Source organism: Neodiprion virginianus, chromosome 5 (assembly GCF_021901495.1).
Source record: "Neodiprion virginianus isolate iyNeoVirg1 chromosome 5, iyNeoVirg1.1, whole genome shotgun sequence".
Taxonomy (NCBI): Eukaryota; Metazoa; Arthropoda; class Insecta; order Hymenoptera; family Diprionidae; genus Neodiprion; species Neodiprion virginianus.
Window position 1 is genome coordinate 27,656,324 of NC_060881.1, and position 16,210 is coordinate 27,672,533.

The window sequence follows — 16,210 nt, forward strand, 5'->3', positions numbered from 1 at the left end:
AGGAAATAATGGAGAACTGAAAAATATAATACAAAAATTATTGATCAATATTTTAATGACCGGACTACGTTTTCTCTCCAATCCAGGTACAGTTTCCGAACGAATAACGAGATCAAGCAACGACGGTTAGTCGTTTCGACTAGACGAGGGTCATCACAAAAAGGAAGCGACTGAACAGTTCAGTCAGAAGAATTTGGGATATAATCAGCACGATGTTTCGTATCTGGAGTATTTATCGTGGCGGCGATACCACCGTAAAAATAACCGTCGACCGCGTCCGTTCGTAACACCGGCTTCAAAATCACCGACGGTTTTGACAAACCCCGTAAAGATGCTGCCCAGCCAAGAAACCGCGTAGCTTGTCCCAATTTACGTTGTGCAGAACAACAAATCCGGCGCAGCCGATAACTTTATGGCCTATGGCGAGAAAACTACGACGGTAGATGATAACAAGAACGTCTTGATTGACCTGTTCCACGATAATCAACAGCCGCCCGCATTTACAGGGTCGAGTACACTCAACAGCCTGGAATTTTTTCAGACGAATATTTTATTTTCCGATCCAATTTTTGCCGCGTACTTGGCTGGATTTTCGGGCTTCTTCAAAGGCATGCGAATTCCCCACTTCGACAAAGATTGCTCGATGTTAGTCCAAGTTTTGCCTATTTTTCTAATCAATAATTTCATCGATGCGTTGATCAAGATCGGTAAAATGCAACTCGTCAATAGTTTTACGGTAGTTTATAATTTTATACATATCTCTCAAGAGCCATACTAGTCGGGATCTGGCCAGGTTTTGCCAGTTACCCAATTCGATTTCCAAACAAGCTAAAGCAATAGATGATTGCACATTTCAGGTACTTCAAACTTTTGGAATCAGCGCGACCAAGTCCCCCCCCCCCCCCTTTTACTGGTCTCATACTCATCTCGTAAATCAACTATTCATATATGCCTAAATATTTTGTTCTAGACGTGATAGAGAAGAGGTAGTTGGGTATCGGATATAGGGATGTAGAGAATATGTTGAAAATGATTTCAGACGAGATGCGATATAGTTTTTAGGAAAATTCTGTACATTTCCTAACGTAACAATGTAGTTTTATAAAATTTCTCTCTGTTCGTGACGAAACTGAAATACAGAGACATATCCTCAAAGTTGACTCATGGATCCATGTCTTACAACGCTTCGCCGACCGGGCGAATCGTCAATTCCGTAACCTGTAAGTTTATAAAATTGATCAAATTTAAAAAACAAAATGTGTGACACTGTTGAACACAGAGATGGAATGAACTATTATGCAGAGCGTAAAACGTGAAACTTGAAAATATACATATTTAAGAAGCAGCGAGGTTGAAGCACGTTTTAAATTGTCACCTGAACATGTTCCGGGTTGCCCAATACGTAGATAACTGCTGCAGCTATGTTTTCCGGCTTGAGACATGGAAATTTGCTGAACAAACCCTCGGGGTCAGGAACACCAGCGGCCCGAGCGATGTCCGTCTTGACAACTCCGGGACTGATGCTCTGGAAAAATACCATGAGTCCAGCCTCGCTCCGATTTTTATAACCGTGGTAAGTCTTCCTGACAAAAGAACTACAATTAAGAATTACTTCCTGACACTAAAGTCTTCTCACCGTAATTTTAATCTTGCTACCAACAGCCACGAGATCCCGTCTCACTGTTTCCGTCATGGCAGTAATTGCGTGTTTAGCGCTTGGACACAGACTGCAAGGGTTCTCGAAGGGGATCCAATGTCCCGCAACGCTGTGGAAACACAAGAACATCGTTAATATTCTTTTGGTACTCGCATGTCATCGCTTCTTTATTCACAGAGATGAATCTCGCACGATTGATCGTTCACCTGTTGATGTTGATAATGTGACCCACTACGTTTCGCCTTCGCATTGAAGCCACAGCTTCTCTCACACCTACGGCAGGTGCCATGACATTGAGCTCGAGTGTCTTCCGAAAACCTTCAATATCGTCATCTAAATCAAACAATGACCAAACAATTAAGTACAAGGAATGAGCGATAAACACGTGCTTAGACGTCTGAAAGTTATTAGCACAAGTCAAAAATAAAAAAAATCCTCAGTTTTCATTGCCTACCAATGAATCGCTTGGGAGTCCAAAGACCAGCATTATTAACCAGGACGTGGACGCCTCCAAATTCGGTATCAACCCATTTAAAAACGCACTGAAATTTTTCCGTGTCGGTAACGTCGCACTGCTTCGGATAAAACTTTCCCTTGGCTCCCTCGAGCCGTTTTTCCAGTGCTTCCAAGTTCTCCAATCGCCTGGCAAGTCCGACGACCAACAATCCCTCCTTGACGAGAGCTTCGGCGATTTTTTCGCCGATACCCGCACTGGAACCGGTCACAATTGCAGCTTTCCCGACCCAACGATCCATGTCTTCAGAGTGACTTGAACTACCGTTAATGATACGCGTGCACATCTTTATATCCATGTAACTAAAGACTCCACCCCTGCGCAATAAGCGCGTAGACCCCTCTCGTCGCTCGTTTCGTTATCTTTTCGATAAAAAAAATCGTCCCGGTAACTTGGAGCACGAATACCACGAACCGCTGGTCCCAAAAGATCAAAAACCACGAAACGGAGGACCTGGACAGACCTGGGTCCGTCAAACTACGGAGCGCAGGATCTAGACGCCGAAAACCACGAAGCGGAACGACAAGACAAGAACGTCGAAAATTTATTTCAACATGCGTAGAGCTTCGTGTATAAATATATTGTAATTTCGACGAATATGGATCAAATACGAGCTTCTGATTTTCTACACACGGATTGTATGCTACGCTCTTTATCTGTTGATTACCAGTACTCTCTACTTTTTTTCCGTGGAAACATGTTAAAGCTTGGTAATTAACGATACGTCTGATTCCATTTCAACAGGCGCAGTGTTTCGTGTACAAATGGGTTGTAATTTCAACGTATATTGATCAAAAACGGTTTCCGGCGATGTGCTTATAACATCATAACAGCCATTTTCACCGTTGCCTGTATATTCAAGTGCAAATTTTTGGTGATTTTCTCATCCATATGGATAATCCGAACGGTCAACTATTGGATGTATTTTTAAAACTTTCCCCTCCATTGTGGGATTGATATCTCGGTGTAGGGTTATCTCAGAATAAAAACAAAATTTTGTAAATATCGATACAAATGTAGCTATCGTTGCACACGGCTGTGCTGTACTGTACTGATTTTATTTATTTATTTTTTTATTATTGTTATTATTATTATTATATGCAGAATGATGACGGCTAGAATAAGAAAAGGGGTCTTGTTAGTGAAAAAAATTTTAATCCGTCGGCATTTCATGAGTGAAGAAAAAAAGAACAGCCCATATCTTGGTTAATTTTAAATATTTTGTAATCAAAATTTATGTAAAACAAGTTTAATATACACTTAATAAAATACCAACAATCCGATTACTTTAATAATTAGTTATCTCTGTGAAAAATATTCTTAAAAATCTGTCGTTTTTTTCGACCATCACAGTGGCCTTCCCTCTTAATAAATAAGATTAGTTTTTCATATTTTAAACTTATTATTACATATTATCCAATTGCCAATGTATACAGCAATATTAAAGTACCGGGAATAAAGGCTAACTTCGTATATTATGTTATAGCTTATAATAATTTGTACCTATACATTGTATTACGATACATGCACTGCCCAGCCTAAAAATAATAAATATATTTATACTACAGACAGGCGTAACAAAATAAAAACTACCGCTTCGAACTTGTGGAATCTGTGAAAATCATGCCATGGAAACGTTCGATCTGATAGTTCGCAATTGTTGAGGGGAAGGGAAAACAAAATTGCAACACTATAACGGAATCTTCTTTTCTCTCTCTCTCTCTCTCTCTTGCTTCCTCTCCGAACTTTTATAATCTCACAATATTCCGTATCCTCGATTACTTACGTATTGTATAATCTCAGAAAGAGAATTATTTCTCTGTATTGTACAGATGTGACTCGATGTCAGCTAAAATTTTTTACCTGGAATCGAGAGTCTGGTTCATCATAATTACACGGTGTACCAGCTACTACTCAGCAATGGGAGGCAATTTCAGGTGCAGTGCATCATTCTGCCGGCGTATTTCCTACGTGAAGTTACGTTACGTGAAAACTCGGAATAATCTGTTACGATACGCGACGAATCGATATGACTTCACCGATCTCAAGCATCATTGTGCTACTCCTTATTACGGCAAATTCTTGTCCCCTATGGCCCCTGACACAAAACGATGTTCCGGAATCACCATCGAACCCGAAGCAACTCCTCGAAGAATTCGAAGCACAGAACCTACCAGGCAAAGATTGATCCCACTGCCTCGCGAGTTGATAAAAACAGAAACCGACTCGACGGCAAGTATAATATTTTGCTCATTCGATTCTTTGATCACCTTTTCGTAAATTTACTGATCGTTCCTTCGTACTGGATAAGACCGTGAAGCTATGTTGATAAATTTTGAGGAAATAATATAGAAATGAAAAGTATAATATACACATTATTGATCAATATTTTAATGACCGGACTACGTTTTCTCTCCAATCCAGGTACAGTTTCCGAACGAATAACGAGATCAAGCAACGACGGTCAGTCGTCGTTTCGACTAGACGAGGATCGTCAGAAAAAGGAAGCGACTGAACAGTTCAGCTAGAAGAATTTGGGATATAATCAGCACGATGTTTCGTATCTGGAGTATTTATCGTGGCGGCAATACGACCGTGAAAATAACCGTCGACCTCGTCCGTTCGTAACACCGGCTTCAAAATCACCGACGGTTTTGACAAACCCCGTAAAGATGCTGCCCAGCAGAGAAACCGCGCAGCTTGTCCAATTTACGTTGTGCAGAACAACAAATCCGGCGCAGCCGATAACTTTATGCCCTATGGCGAGAAAACTACGACGGTAGATGATAACAAGAACGTCTTGATTGACCTGTTCCACGATAATCAACAGCCGCCCGCATTTACAAGGTCGAGTACACTCAACAGCCTGGAATTTTTTTCTGACGAATATTTTATTTTCCGATCCAATTTTTGCCGCGTACTTGGCTGGATTTTCGGGCTTCTTCAAAGGCTTGCAAGTTCCCCACTTCGACAAAGATTGCTCGATGTTAGTCCAAGCTTTGCCTATTTTTCTAGTCAATAATTTCATCGACGCGTTACAGGCTGAGAAAACAAATCCTTAAGGGGGTATTCTAGTGTAGAGGCATGAATTTGAGGTGTTTTTTGAAGTGCTATAAACAAAAAACAAAAAATATTTTTACGATCCATTTTTTTATCAGGCGTTTATTATTATTTCACGATTACAAAAAAAAAAACAAGTCAAAAAATACAAAATTGAAAGTGCTATGAGTTGTTGAAGTGGGGGGTACAAAAAAAATGGCGCGCCAATGTTGTCACGATTGCAAGCATTTTCAAAATCAGAAAAAAAAAAAAAAGATTATTAATCTACATAAATGCAGCTATCGTACTAACTAAAAAAAAGTCGAAAAAAAATTTTTTTTTGCCAAATTACGGCTGTCCGAAAAAATAATACGTTTTTTTTGACTTTTTTGGACGTTTCTGAATTTTTTAAAAATAGTAAAAATTATTATTTCGTTATAATAATAGTTCGTGCGATAGAGACATGTATTGAGAAGATTCTCACCAAATTTCAAGTAAATCGGTTCAATAGAACTTGAGAAATCATGTCAACCGTTTTGAAAAATGTAGTTTTGAGAAAAACGCGTTTAAAGTTTCGAGTAAAATTCGTTCCAGCCGAGCCAGTATTGAAGACGTGTCACTAAAATAGCTATATCTCTGAAAATAATTGAAATTTTGACTTGTCCTTTTAAGGACACATTCTTGAAAGGTTAAGCTTTGAAAATATAAAAAAAAAAAAAAATCGATTTTTTCAAATTTCTACACTAGAATACCCCCTTAAATTTGGACCATTCATAACTTAATTCCGAAAATATCACGTGAGCAATGTGCGTCATTGTAAATGGAATATTTCCGTAGGTATTGAACAGCGGAGGATTGTTGAAATGTTATGACGAATGTTACGTAAGTCGAAGAGTGGGAAACTGTTTTGCATAAGACTAATCTTATACTGCAAGAATATAATTCGTTGTTGGCGCATAAAAAAAATGTTATAACGACCCTAATAAACCTGTGTTCACTTCAACCCATCATTATTACGCTGTCCCAAGTTTACTGTTACAATTCTTGGATTTCTCAAGCGACCGGGACTCGTCGCTCGTCAGTAAATATTTTATATATCAACAAGATACCTCGCAGCTAGAGTCTGATCCTTCCAAAGAATCATCGACAGCTTTGTGATATTGGTATCGTCGCATATCGTAAAAAAAGGTAATCTAACCGCACCCTTGAAATCATGTCGAGCACGTAAACCTAACGTTACGATTCTGTGAAATTTACTCCGGCACTTACGCATTGTAACCTTATTTAGAAAATGACATCTGTCATCTTGACATCCGTCGGCCCAGACTTGCCTCACTGAGCAACGCGATTCTAACCTAACACCTTAGAGCAAATCGAGCTGACCTAACCTGAAAATTCTTGATATTTGAAGAAAAAAAAAGAAAGAAACGCGTCGCGCCGGAAGGCCGATGATCAATCAAAATAATAAAATAGATTCTTATGACAATGCCAATCCTTAGTTTTATAGGTTGAACCATTTTATTGACCATTAGCAGAGTGATTATAACTTGAAGCAAACCGGGCTAACCTAACTTAGAAATTGTTAATATTTGAAACAAAACAAACACGCTGCACGAGAAGACCAATGATCAATCATAATTATTAGATACACATTTATGACAATGCCAATGCTCGGTTTCGTCACTTTAACCCTTTTATTGACCAACTGTCTCTGTAATGTAGCGTCTTCACAGTTCGTCGAAATGGCATCTGACGAGGAGGACCAAGAAAATATATTTAACCAGATGTCCAAATCCAACGATAAATTTACCACTAGATTTTATTCGGTAAGTTGATAGTTTTATCCAGAATTTGTTCAGCTTTGTAATTTTTGTGGAATAATAATCCGACTTGTTGAAGAATTGTCCAAATCGATTTGGCGCATTCTAAATTTGGAGGAAAAATGATGACCGATGTATATCCATATTTCAGATGGTTGCACCCAAAGTTGGAGGCAATACTGTCTGTTCTCCGCTAAGCGCTCACATGATTCTATCTATATTGACGTACGGAGCACGAGGGAAAACTGCGGAGGAATTGAGAAGCGCTCTTTACCTACTCAGCGACGACTCTCTGACCCAGAATGGATTCAAGTCCCTTCTACAGTCGTTGAATGTAATTCTTTTGCAATTCCGTAATATCCGAGAAAAAAAGGAACGAAACAAATATTATACCCATAAACTGCTGTTCATCGCAATTCAATATTCAAAAACCCTTCACCACAAATAACAATTGCATACTTTCTTGCCCAAGTTTTTTTTAGTCAAGTATACGACATTATGCAAATTAGTAAATATTTTTCATTATTTTTCTTTCCAGAATGCTACAGGGCTTGAAATCAGTTTGGCAAACGCAATTTATATTCAGGAGGGTATAACTCTGATGCCTGAATTTTTGTCTATGAATTCGAAATACTTTGATTCAGATACACCGAGGGTTGACTTCAAGAACAGTGTGGAGTCCACTCGACAGATAAATTCTTGGGTTGAAAATCAAACCAACAACAGAATCAAGAACTTATTATCCGCTGGTAATTTGATGCAGTTGCTCAATTCCGATACAGAATTCGCCGGTGATACATAACTGGAATCAATTCGAAAATATTCAACTCATTCCTTTGAAATTTCAATATTCAAGAGTTATCACGCGTCAACTTGAAAAGTTTTAAAATCGTGACAATTATTTTCTGCATCAAGAAAAACTCAATTCTTCGTACACGTCAGTTGAAAACCATGAACATCTGTATAAAAATCACGTTTTCCATCAGATGCAGTGAATGAATGGACTAAAATAATAATGATAAACGCTGTGTACTTCAAAGGGAACTGGGCGAACAAATTTAACACCGAATACACAGAGAATAGACCATTTTATATAACAAAAGATACTAAAAGACACATTCCTACTATGTATACAAAGTCTGAGTATGCTTACGCAGAGTTAGAAGAATTGAATGCCAGAGCAATTCGACTTCCATACTCAGTGAGTGATCGATACTAAAAGAGCGGCCCTTGGACTGCGTAATTGACAGAGATTTTTTTATATTGATATTATATTTCTTTCAGAACGATGACTTCAGTATGCTCATTATACTGCCGAACGAAATTGAAGGGCTGCGGAATTTAGAACAAAATTTCAATCGAGGAAGTATTGAAAGTACTTATTGGAGATCGGGCAAAGTAGAGTTGTTCTTACCCAAGTTCAAAGTTGAATCCACAATAAATCTTGAAGAAATTTTACAAGAGGTGAGTCCGCAGTTGATTGGTACAAGAGTTCAAGTCTTGGTATTAAAGCCTTTAGGCAATACAATGTTATTTTGTTTTCATTATTTCTGTTCCACCTTAGTCACAATAGTAAAATTTTCTGCATCGAATGTGACATAATTTTCTTGCAATATTACTATTATTACGTAACCTATAGCACCATTACTGAATGACAAAGAATTAAACATAGCAAACAAGGTAAGGAAACTTTGTAAAAAATTTTGAATTTTTTTTATTCGCGCCACCGAGAATCATCTCGATTTGTTCGCATTAGGCATACTGTCTTTATCAAATCATTCAACAAAATTCTATTGCTTATCATTTCAGATGGGGATAAAGCAAGTATTTACCGATTTTGCAGACTTGAGTGGGATTTCACAAGCCCCATTAAAGGTTGGGCACGTCCTTCAGAAAGCATTTATTGAGGTCAACGAGGAGGGATCTGAAGCTGCCGCAGCTACCTGTATGTACTTTATACTAAATGCCAATTAATCTGGAATGGATTCTAGTCTGAAATTTCAAAATTGCTATAAAAATCAGATTATAACTTTTTGCGATACAGTCATTTTACTCTTCTAACACTTCTATCTCAATAATTGTCCAAATAAAATTATTGACATATACAATATTTTTTATTCCACAGTGGTTCAAATAAGATGCAGAAGAATGGCTAGTCCGCCGGAAGTCTTCGATGTCAACAGACCATTCATGTTCGCTATTCAACATAAGCCGAGTAAAATTCCGATATTCGTTGGCAGTATTAGAGATTTACAGATGCTTCCAACAAAAGACGAATTGTAACAAGATTCACTGTTTCTCAAGGGGACAACACGCTGATTGCAATGTTGGTCTTACTGTTAAACAATGCTGGCCTTCAAGTATATTTACTGTCTAATTACAAATTCTATCGCCTTCTGTGGTATTTTACGTATATGTATTCACTGTACATATTGTTACGTTTGAATTTAACAATTTATATCTCAAATTTCAGAAAAAACAACGAAACTCTATTGATCTATAATCAGTATTTACGTATAAAAATCTAACATTGTATTTATGCAATTTGATGAATTGCGTTGCTGTAATTGAAATTGAAACTTGCACGACAGTCATAATTATCATGAAACATTCATAACTCCTACAATTGTTCGTCAGCTTTTTTCTTTATATTTGTATTGTTATGTCACGTAATCATTTTCACTATAAAATTAAAATCCATATGAGTAATTTAATAATAAATTAGATCATATAGATGGATTGACAAACATTTCTGTATCAAGACAATACATTCCATATCTCTGCTCTATGTATTGATATTATTAACATTACTAATATTGATGTTATTATTATTATTATTATTATTATTATTATTATCATTAACTCGAAAAAGTATTCAAATATATTTATTGATCATGTGTATGTGTCAGAAAAAGAAGCTGTTTGAAATAAAAGACACTCGATGTTTTAACGGCGTGTTGTGTGATCCCAGAATGTAGAACGATAAAATTTGAACAAGTAATTACACAAAATATTTTCATTACTTGGTTACAAAACGGAGTTATAACCACATCAAATTGTGAATTTTCACAAGACTTTCGTCCTCCAATTACAATATGCAATAAGTTAAATCGGAGTAAAAAAGAAATTATTATTGCTTGTTAAACTGAACGAATAACAGTTCATCGTCGAAATTAGGAACATTTTAAAAACTTCGCGGACCAAATGAGAATTCAATGTAACACATGTCACAGAAAGAGAAAGAATTTTGAAGGAATACATTTTTTCACCTGTCTAAACAGCTTCTCATGGTATAACTTAACTTGGAAAAATGTTTACAATATAACTGTTTTCATTAGTCTTCTAAAATATTATTGTATGAATTTATTTCGGATACTATCACAACGTGCCAAACTTCAGAAAACACCTGCACAAATAACGCAGTGAAGAGATGTATACAGTGAAGAGATACTGATACAGAGTGAAGCTCGATGAACAATTCAACCACTCAACAAAGTAATGGTTATTTAATTTTTTGAGATTTTATTAAAATCAAGCTTAGAGTTAATTTCGATTAAGCCTCGTCACAATCCAAATCACTTCGATTAAGCAATCGAGATACCAATAACGGAAGCCCTTTTGATTACATGATTCAGTGTTTATTCACCGATCGTAATTAACAAACATTATTGCAGTTGTTTTGCAATTCTCGCGGCCGAGATACTCAAGGTTAACAAAATATAGTAAGAGTTGCCTCATCTTTTATCAGGAAACACTTTTGAATATGTAATGTTGTTTTCTTAACAGCGGGAAGAGTTTCGGCAGGTATGGACACCGTATACTTGCCGATATTTAAATACAAAGTTGCAAACCGAAAGCGTTGCTTGGTCAGTCGCACGTCAAGTATCAAACAACGATAATATCATGGAGGAATACATTCGCGTTGAAGTTGTGCCAGAAATATTGAAGTACTACAACAAAACCAATAGCAAAGTTGATAAATACGAGCTGCGATCTCTGCAAGGAGAGTTAAATACTTTCAACTCATGTTTGTATGGTTTGAATTTAAGTATTTCGGGAAATGAAGATTATTCTTTCTTACTCAAAACTATAGTAGACGACTTGGAAAGACAAAAGTTATCAGAGAGTCGCATACAATTCACCAACGAAGCTCACATTTACAATGTCGTAGTGCCAATATTCAAAAAACTAATGTTTCAAAAAAATGTCAAGTTCGTACCAGACGTTCCTTACGCACTGATCAAAGACGTGAGATCAAAAGAGAAACTGGACCCCCTAGATGGTATCATCGTCGTAGAAAATTTGGTAAAACAAGGATACAAAGTGGCGCCGGGGAAAACTCTTGATATGGAACATTGTGTCGTTGCAGTGGAACAATTGGGAAGGTACGAAATCGCATCTTTCACATTTAATTCATGTGAAAATGTGGATAAAAAATACTCAATTTGAATTTTTATAAAAACATCTACGATTTTTTACAAAGACTTAGCAAAACAATCCCCTGTCTTTTACCATTGAAAGAAATTATAATTCACCAACCTTTCAAAGGGAAAACAGATTCATATTCATAGCGCATAATCCAACAGCGTCACATTCATTGTTATCGATATCAAACAAGATGCAATGATTAAAAAATTTGCATTTAACTTTTCACAGATGGCACGCGTTGTCTTTAGCCATGAAAGAGCTAAATTCAGAACAATTTCATCAAGAAGTATTATCTGGATTTGAAGAATCTACCTGGAGCAGGAAATCCGGTGTCCAAGTTCGTGAAACAATAACCATTTGTTTGAAAAGACTTTTCAAGTATGCAAATTATCCAAAAAATTCAAAGACTTACGAAGCAATGAAGACACTGGAGAGGGAGAACGAGGATCTTTTACAATACGTGGAGAAGCTCATTATGAGTAGCAGAAAGTCAAAATTGAGCGTTTTATGCCACGGTGAATACGCTCAAAGTAATCTGCTCTACAAGTACGGTAAAAATGAAACACCGATAAGCGTAATTCCAGTCGATTACCAGCTGACTCGTTTCGCCTCACCAGCTTTCGACTTGTCACACTTCTTTTATCTGAATACCAGTCGCGAAATACAAGAAAAATATTTCCTCGACCTAATGAAAAAATATCACGCATCTTTGGTATCGACGATGAGCGAAATTCTGACATACAATAAATCGCCCAAGGATATATCTGCCGTACTTCCATCGCTGGACTCTATTTTAGAAGACTATCACCAGTACGGTGCCTACGGTTTGATTTATGCACTATTTTTTGTCCCATGGATGATGGGTACCGAAGAAGAATTTGTCAACATAAATAAGGCTGGACAATCGGGCAACAGAATGAGCGCAGAATTTTCAAACGCTGTATGGGCTATTGGAGGTGAAGCTGGGACAAATGCGGTGCTTGAAATTTTTGACACAGCTGTAGCGTTGCACAAAGTAAACATATAACAGATTCACAGAGCAGAAAAAATCCAATTTCTGGCATCCTAACAATTGGAGAAACTAAATTTTCCGCACTATGAAATTTTGAAAGCAAATTTTTCCATTTCAATTTCAGAATGTTGTATATGATTTCGAAAATAAAAAAACTTTTAAGAATTCATGGATTCTCACTTCACTTATATCCGTATTGTTATTAAAATATTGTTTCAAATGACTAAAAGAAAATGCTGTCAAAGTTCGAGCTCTTAATATTAATATTAAGAGGTGCATCGTCGGAAAAGTTATTTTATGTTGATATTAAGAGCTCAAAATTTTACAGCATTATTTTTTACTTGAATTTTGAAAAAAAAATAGTCGACTTTTTTTATACAATCTAGTGTACACTCACATTCACAGATGTGAAAATCTTGCAAGTTTTATGTCTCTGGGCCTTACCATTCTCGAGAAATAATTTGATCCATTTGATAATTTTTTCAAATTGGATTTTTATCTGTGAATTTTTAGCACTTTCTGTTCTTGAAAAAAAGACACGACCCAAGGTGTCTTAGCATAAAAAAAGTCTGATCTTTCCGAAGATGAAATTTATTTTGAAGTAAATCCTCAGGACGGGTCAAAGAACCCTTGGACAGAGTTTTCTCTCCGAATTCGATTCATTTTAAAATTTTTGTCCGCCATAATGGAGCCGACAACTTGAATTTTTAAAATCCGATTACAGATTCGTATTCATCGATAACTTTCTCGGAAATGAATTATTCCGTTAATTTTCACGATTATTTTCAATCTATTTGTATCTAACAATAGTATTTTACATTATATCGCAATAATTACTCTCGAGTATTGAAAACCTATTGGTATACCATCAGAATTAGCAAAAAACCGCAAATAAGTACGTTGAAAAGTTCTCTAAATATACAAAAAATGGATATGAGAAAGCGATCGACGTTTACGTTATGTTCTTGAATTAAAAATTCATGGTACATTTGTAAAAATAAAAATGACTCACTTTTCATTTAGTTGGCAAAAGTGATGTTTTTTCAGGTGTATTTGCATCGGATACTTTGTATCCCGTAATAAAACATTTTCAATAAGATCGTTTACTTTCTCAAAACTCTGGTCAAAAGTAAACCAAGACCTTTTGCAAGGTTTGGAAGTTCATTAACTATTTTAACATTCATCCATACATTAAGTAACTTATCTCTGATTCACAGAAACAGTAATTAGTAATTATCACGATTCAAGGAACTTTGTTTTAAAAGTAGAAAAAACCGGCTGATTTCACATGATTCACCTTCGGACCTGAACAGTAACCAAATATCACTTGAAATGACAGTGTATACAGTTAAGTGTATACAGTGTATACAGTTAAAAGACAGTGTATACAGTTGGCTCATAATTGATCTGACCTTTTTGGGTAGGGGAAAAATTGTTAAACGTGTTTTGGAACGATTATTTAATCACTGTAAATTCTTAAGGTATGATAAAATGTCCTAACGACATGTTTTTCAGATCAAGTTAATTAAGTATAATGAGCCACTTGTGATTGTGCAGTTGAAGTGAACGCATCATGGAAGAATACATTCGCGTTGAGGTGCTGCCAGACATTTTTACATACTATGAAAAAACTGATTATAAACTTGTCAACTTTGAGCTACAGCCGTTGGAATCGGATCTACACGGTTTCTCCTCAAATTTACTTGATTTGAACTTGAGTATCCTGGTGAGAAAAGATGGAATTCTGGCAGAAGAAGCTTACTCCCTGCTCGTAAAATGTATAAAGGACGATTGCATAAGGCAAAAACTAATGGAGAGTTGGACCCAATTCTCCAATGAAACCCAACTTTACCGTACCATCTGTCCAATATACAAGAAACTGATTGATTTCAAGTTATTCCCAGATTGTCCTTACGCTGTGTTTAAAAAGGTTACGTCGAAAGAGAATATGGCTCCGACAGATGGTATTGTGATCCTTGAGAATTTGACGAAAGAAGGGTATAAATTAGCGCAGCAAAAAATTCTTGATATGGGACACTGTGTAAGCGCATTGGAACACCTGGGCAGGTGAGTGAAAACTAATCTTTACAATTTATTTTCTGAAGCAAAACAAATTAAGAAACCTTGTAAGTATGGTATTGTACTTAATCATTGAACACCAAGACAAAGATTACTATAATAAATCATCGTTCGATATTTTATGTAATATAAAATATTTCAAAAATTTCATGTCATTTACTGCAGATGGCACGCACTGTCTTTAATTAGTAAAGAACTGCATCCGGAACAGTTTAATGAGCAAATACTGACTGGACTTAAAGAATGTACCTGGACTGAAAAATCAGGTGCCACAATTCGTCAAATTATTGCCATGTGTGTAACGCGACTATTCAACAATGCGAAATATGAAGAAAATTCGCAAACCTACAAAGCAATGAAAATACTGGAAAGACATATAGAAAATATGAGAGAGTACATGGAAACACTTATAGCGAGAAGTAGCAAATCCAAATTGAGTGTCGTATGCCACGGTGATTACTGCCGAAATAATATTCTCTTCAAATACGATGAAAATGAAAGACCAGCGAGCGCAATTGCAATTGACTATCAGTATCTACGTTTTGGATCAGTAGCTCTCGACTTGTCACATTTTATTTACATGAATGCGGATAAAGAAGTACGTGAAAATTCTTTGACGGAATTGATAAAGAAGTATCATGCGTCTTTAGTATCAACGATGAAAGAAGTTTTGATATCGGAAACAAAAAGAAACAATCCCAATGCGAAGTCTTTGGTACTACCATCACTGGATTCAATTTTAGAAGACTTTCGCCAATTCGGTGTCTTTGGCTTGATTTATGGAATTTTTTTTATGCCAAGCACAATGGGTACTGAAGAAGAATTGAAACAATTAGTCGAATTAATTAGGAACCCGAAAGGCACTGAATTTCGTAATGCGATTTATTCTGTCGGAGGTGACGCCGGCACAAACACGATAATTCAAATGTTCGAAACAGCTGTTACACTGGATCAAGTTATTATAGAATGAATTGTAAACGTGAGGTTCTTATATAATGCATCTGTTTATATGTATGATGAATTATTGTTTTGTAACATAAATAATCAAATTCAACTTCGAACATTTCAATCTGATAATAAAAATTCTAAGCTTGCAATCGCAAATCATTTTTTCACCAACTCAGTGTACACTGTTCGTTCATCCAATGATTGTATTTATTCAGGAATTCGCAATTTGCAATGAATAGGCTAAAAAGATAATTTGACCGCTATGATTCATAGCATAAGACAACGATATTCAAGTTGTTTTTGGAATACTTGCATTCAAATTAAGTACAATAAGTTATTAACATATTATAATTATGTTACACGAGTGCGCTTATCAGTAAAACTGGAGAAAAACTGCAAACCGAAACTTCCTTCCTGCCAGTTAAACTGAGTATATCATGGAGGAATATATTCGCACTGAAATCGTACCAAAAGTTTTACAATATTCTAAGAAGAATGATTGCAAACTTACTAGATGTGAAGTCCGATCTTTGAAAAATAATGTGATTAATTTCAGTTCCATTTTGTTCGATTTGAATATGAGTATTTTGGTGGAAAATAGTGATACCTTAGTAGAAGAAAATTAATTGTTAATTATAAAAAGTATACTCCATGATCCCATAAAAAGGCAACAATATTTGAATTTAATTCAATTCAGCAACGAAATTCACATT

General features: G+C 36.1%; 4 protein-coding genes across 6 annotated transcripts; 3 read left to right on the forward strand and 1 right to left on the reverse strand.

Annotated features, from left to right (window-relative positions):
- Nucleotides 1-1,033: 1,033 nt before the first annotated feature.
- Nucleotides 1,034-2,472, reverse strand: LOC124305646 (farnesol dehydrogenase-like). Its single transcript, XM_046765247.1, has 5 exons — nucleotides 2,112-2,472; nucleotides 1,864-1,990; nucleotides 1,637-1,766; nucleotides 1,376-1,525; nucleotides 1,034-1,218 (listed from the first exon to the last, which is right to left on the reverse strand). Exons 1-5 carry the CDS (start codon nucleotides 2,467-2,469, stop codon nucleotides 1,177-1,179), a joined length of 807 nt encoding a protein of 268 aa, XP_046621203.1. The 5' UTR covers nucleotides 2,470-2,472; the 3' UTR covers nucleotides 1,034-1,176.
- Nucleotides 2,473-6,077: 3,605 nt separating this feature from the next.
- Nucleotides 6,078-10,034, forward strand: LOC124305392 (alaserpin-like). 3 transcript variants are annotated; one of them, XM_046764754.1, is made up of 8 exons: nucleotides 6,078-6,398; nucleotides 6,944-7,036; nucleotides 7,182-7,364; nucleotides 7,569-7,779; nucleotides 8,017-8,231; nucleotides 8,315-8,494; nucleotides 8,840-8,975; nucleotides 9,156-10,034. In XM_046764754.1, exons 2-8 carry the CDS (start codon nucleotides 6,953-6,955, stop codon nucleotides 9,311-9,313), a joined length of 1,167 nt encoding a protein of 388 aa, XP_046620710.1. In that variant the 5' UTR covers nucleotides 6,078-6,398; nucleotides 6,944-6,952; the 3' UTR covers nucleotides 9,314-10,034. The 3 variants fall into 3 exon arrangements, with proteins under 3 accessions (XP_046620710.1, XP_046620709.1, XP_046620708.1); XM_046764753.1 differs by having other exon boundaries at nucleotides 6,079-6,398; nucleotides 6,933-7,036; XM_046764752.1 differs by lacking the exon at nucleotides 6,078-6,398 and having other exon boundaries at nucleotides 6,446-7,036.
- Nucleotides 10,035-10,752: 718 nt separating this feature from the next.
- Nucleotides 10,753-12,637, forward strand: LOC124305391 (uncharacterized). The gene is made up of 2 exons (XM_046764751.1): nucleotides 10,753-11,415; nucleotides 11,687-12,637. Exons 1-2 carry the CDS (start codon nucleotides 10,934-10,936, stop codon nucleotides 12,483-12,485), a joined length of 1,281 nt encoding a protein of 426 aa, XP_046620707.1. The 5' UTR covers nucleotides 10,753-10,933; the 3' UTR covers nucleotides 12,486-12,637.
- A 1,267-nt stretch (nucleotides 12,638-13,904) lies between these two features.
- LOC124305390 (uncharacterized) lies at nucleotides 13,905-16,082 on the forward strand. Its single transcript, XM_046764750.1, has 2 exons — nucleotides 13,905-14,537; nucleotides 14,715-16,082. The coding sequence occupies exons 1-2, from the start codon at nucleotides 14,044-14,046 to the stop codon at nucleotides 15,517-15,519; spliced, it is 1,299 nt and encodes a 432-aa protein (XP_046620706.1). The 5' UTR covers nucleotides 13,905-14,043; the 3' UTR covers nucleotides 15,520-16,082.
- The last annotated feature ends 128 nt before the right edge of the window (nucleotides 16,083-16,210 follow it).

Excerpts from the sequence above, each read along its gene's own strand:
- LOC124305390 (XM_046764750.1), top strand. The coding sequence starts at position 14,044 with ATGGAAGAATACATTCGCGTTGAGGTGCTGCCAGACATTTTTACATAC. Across the intron at positions 14,538-14,714 it reads GCATTGGAACACCTGGGCAG|ATGGCACGCACTGTCTTTAA; the intron begins GTGAGTGAAAAC and ends CATTTACTGCAG.
- LOC124305391 (XM_046764751.1), top strand. The coding sequence starts at position 10,934 with ATGGAGGAATACATTCGCGTTGAAGTTGTGCCAGAAATATTGAAGTAC. Across the intron at positions 11,416-11,686 it reads GCAGTGGAACAATTGGGAAG|ATGGCACGCGTTGTCTTTAG; the intron begins GTACGAAATCGC and ends AACTTTTCACAG.
- LOC124305392 (XM_046764752.1), top strand. The coding sequence starts at position 6,866 with ATGACAATGCCAATGCTCGGTTTCGTCACTTTAACCCTTTTATTGACC. Across the intron at positions 7,780-8,016 it reads CAAGAACTTATTATCCGCTG|ATGCAGTGAATGAATGGACT; the intron begins GTAATTTGATGC and ends GTTTTCCATCAG. Across the intron at positions 8,495-8,839 it reads TTGAAGAAATTTTACAAGAG|ATGGGGATAAAGCAAGTATT; the intron begins GTGAGTCCGCAG and ends TTATCATTTCAG.
- LOC124305646 (XM_046765247.1), bottom strand. The coding sequence starts at position 2,469 with ATGGATATAAAGATGTGCACGCGTATCATTAACGGTAGTTCAAGTCAC. Across the intron at positions 1,526-1,636 it reads GTAGCAAGATTAAAATTACG|AGCATCAGTCCCGGAGTTGT; the intron begins GTGAGAAGACTT and ends GTATTTTTCCAG. Across the intron at positions 1,219-1,375 it reads GCAACCCGGAACATGTTCAG|GTTACGGAATTGACGATTCG; the intron begins GTGACAATTTAA and ends ATAAACTTACAG.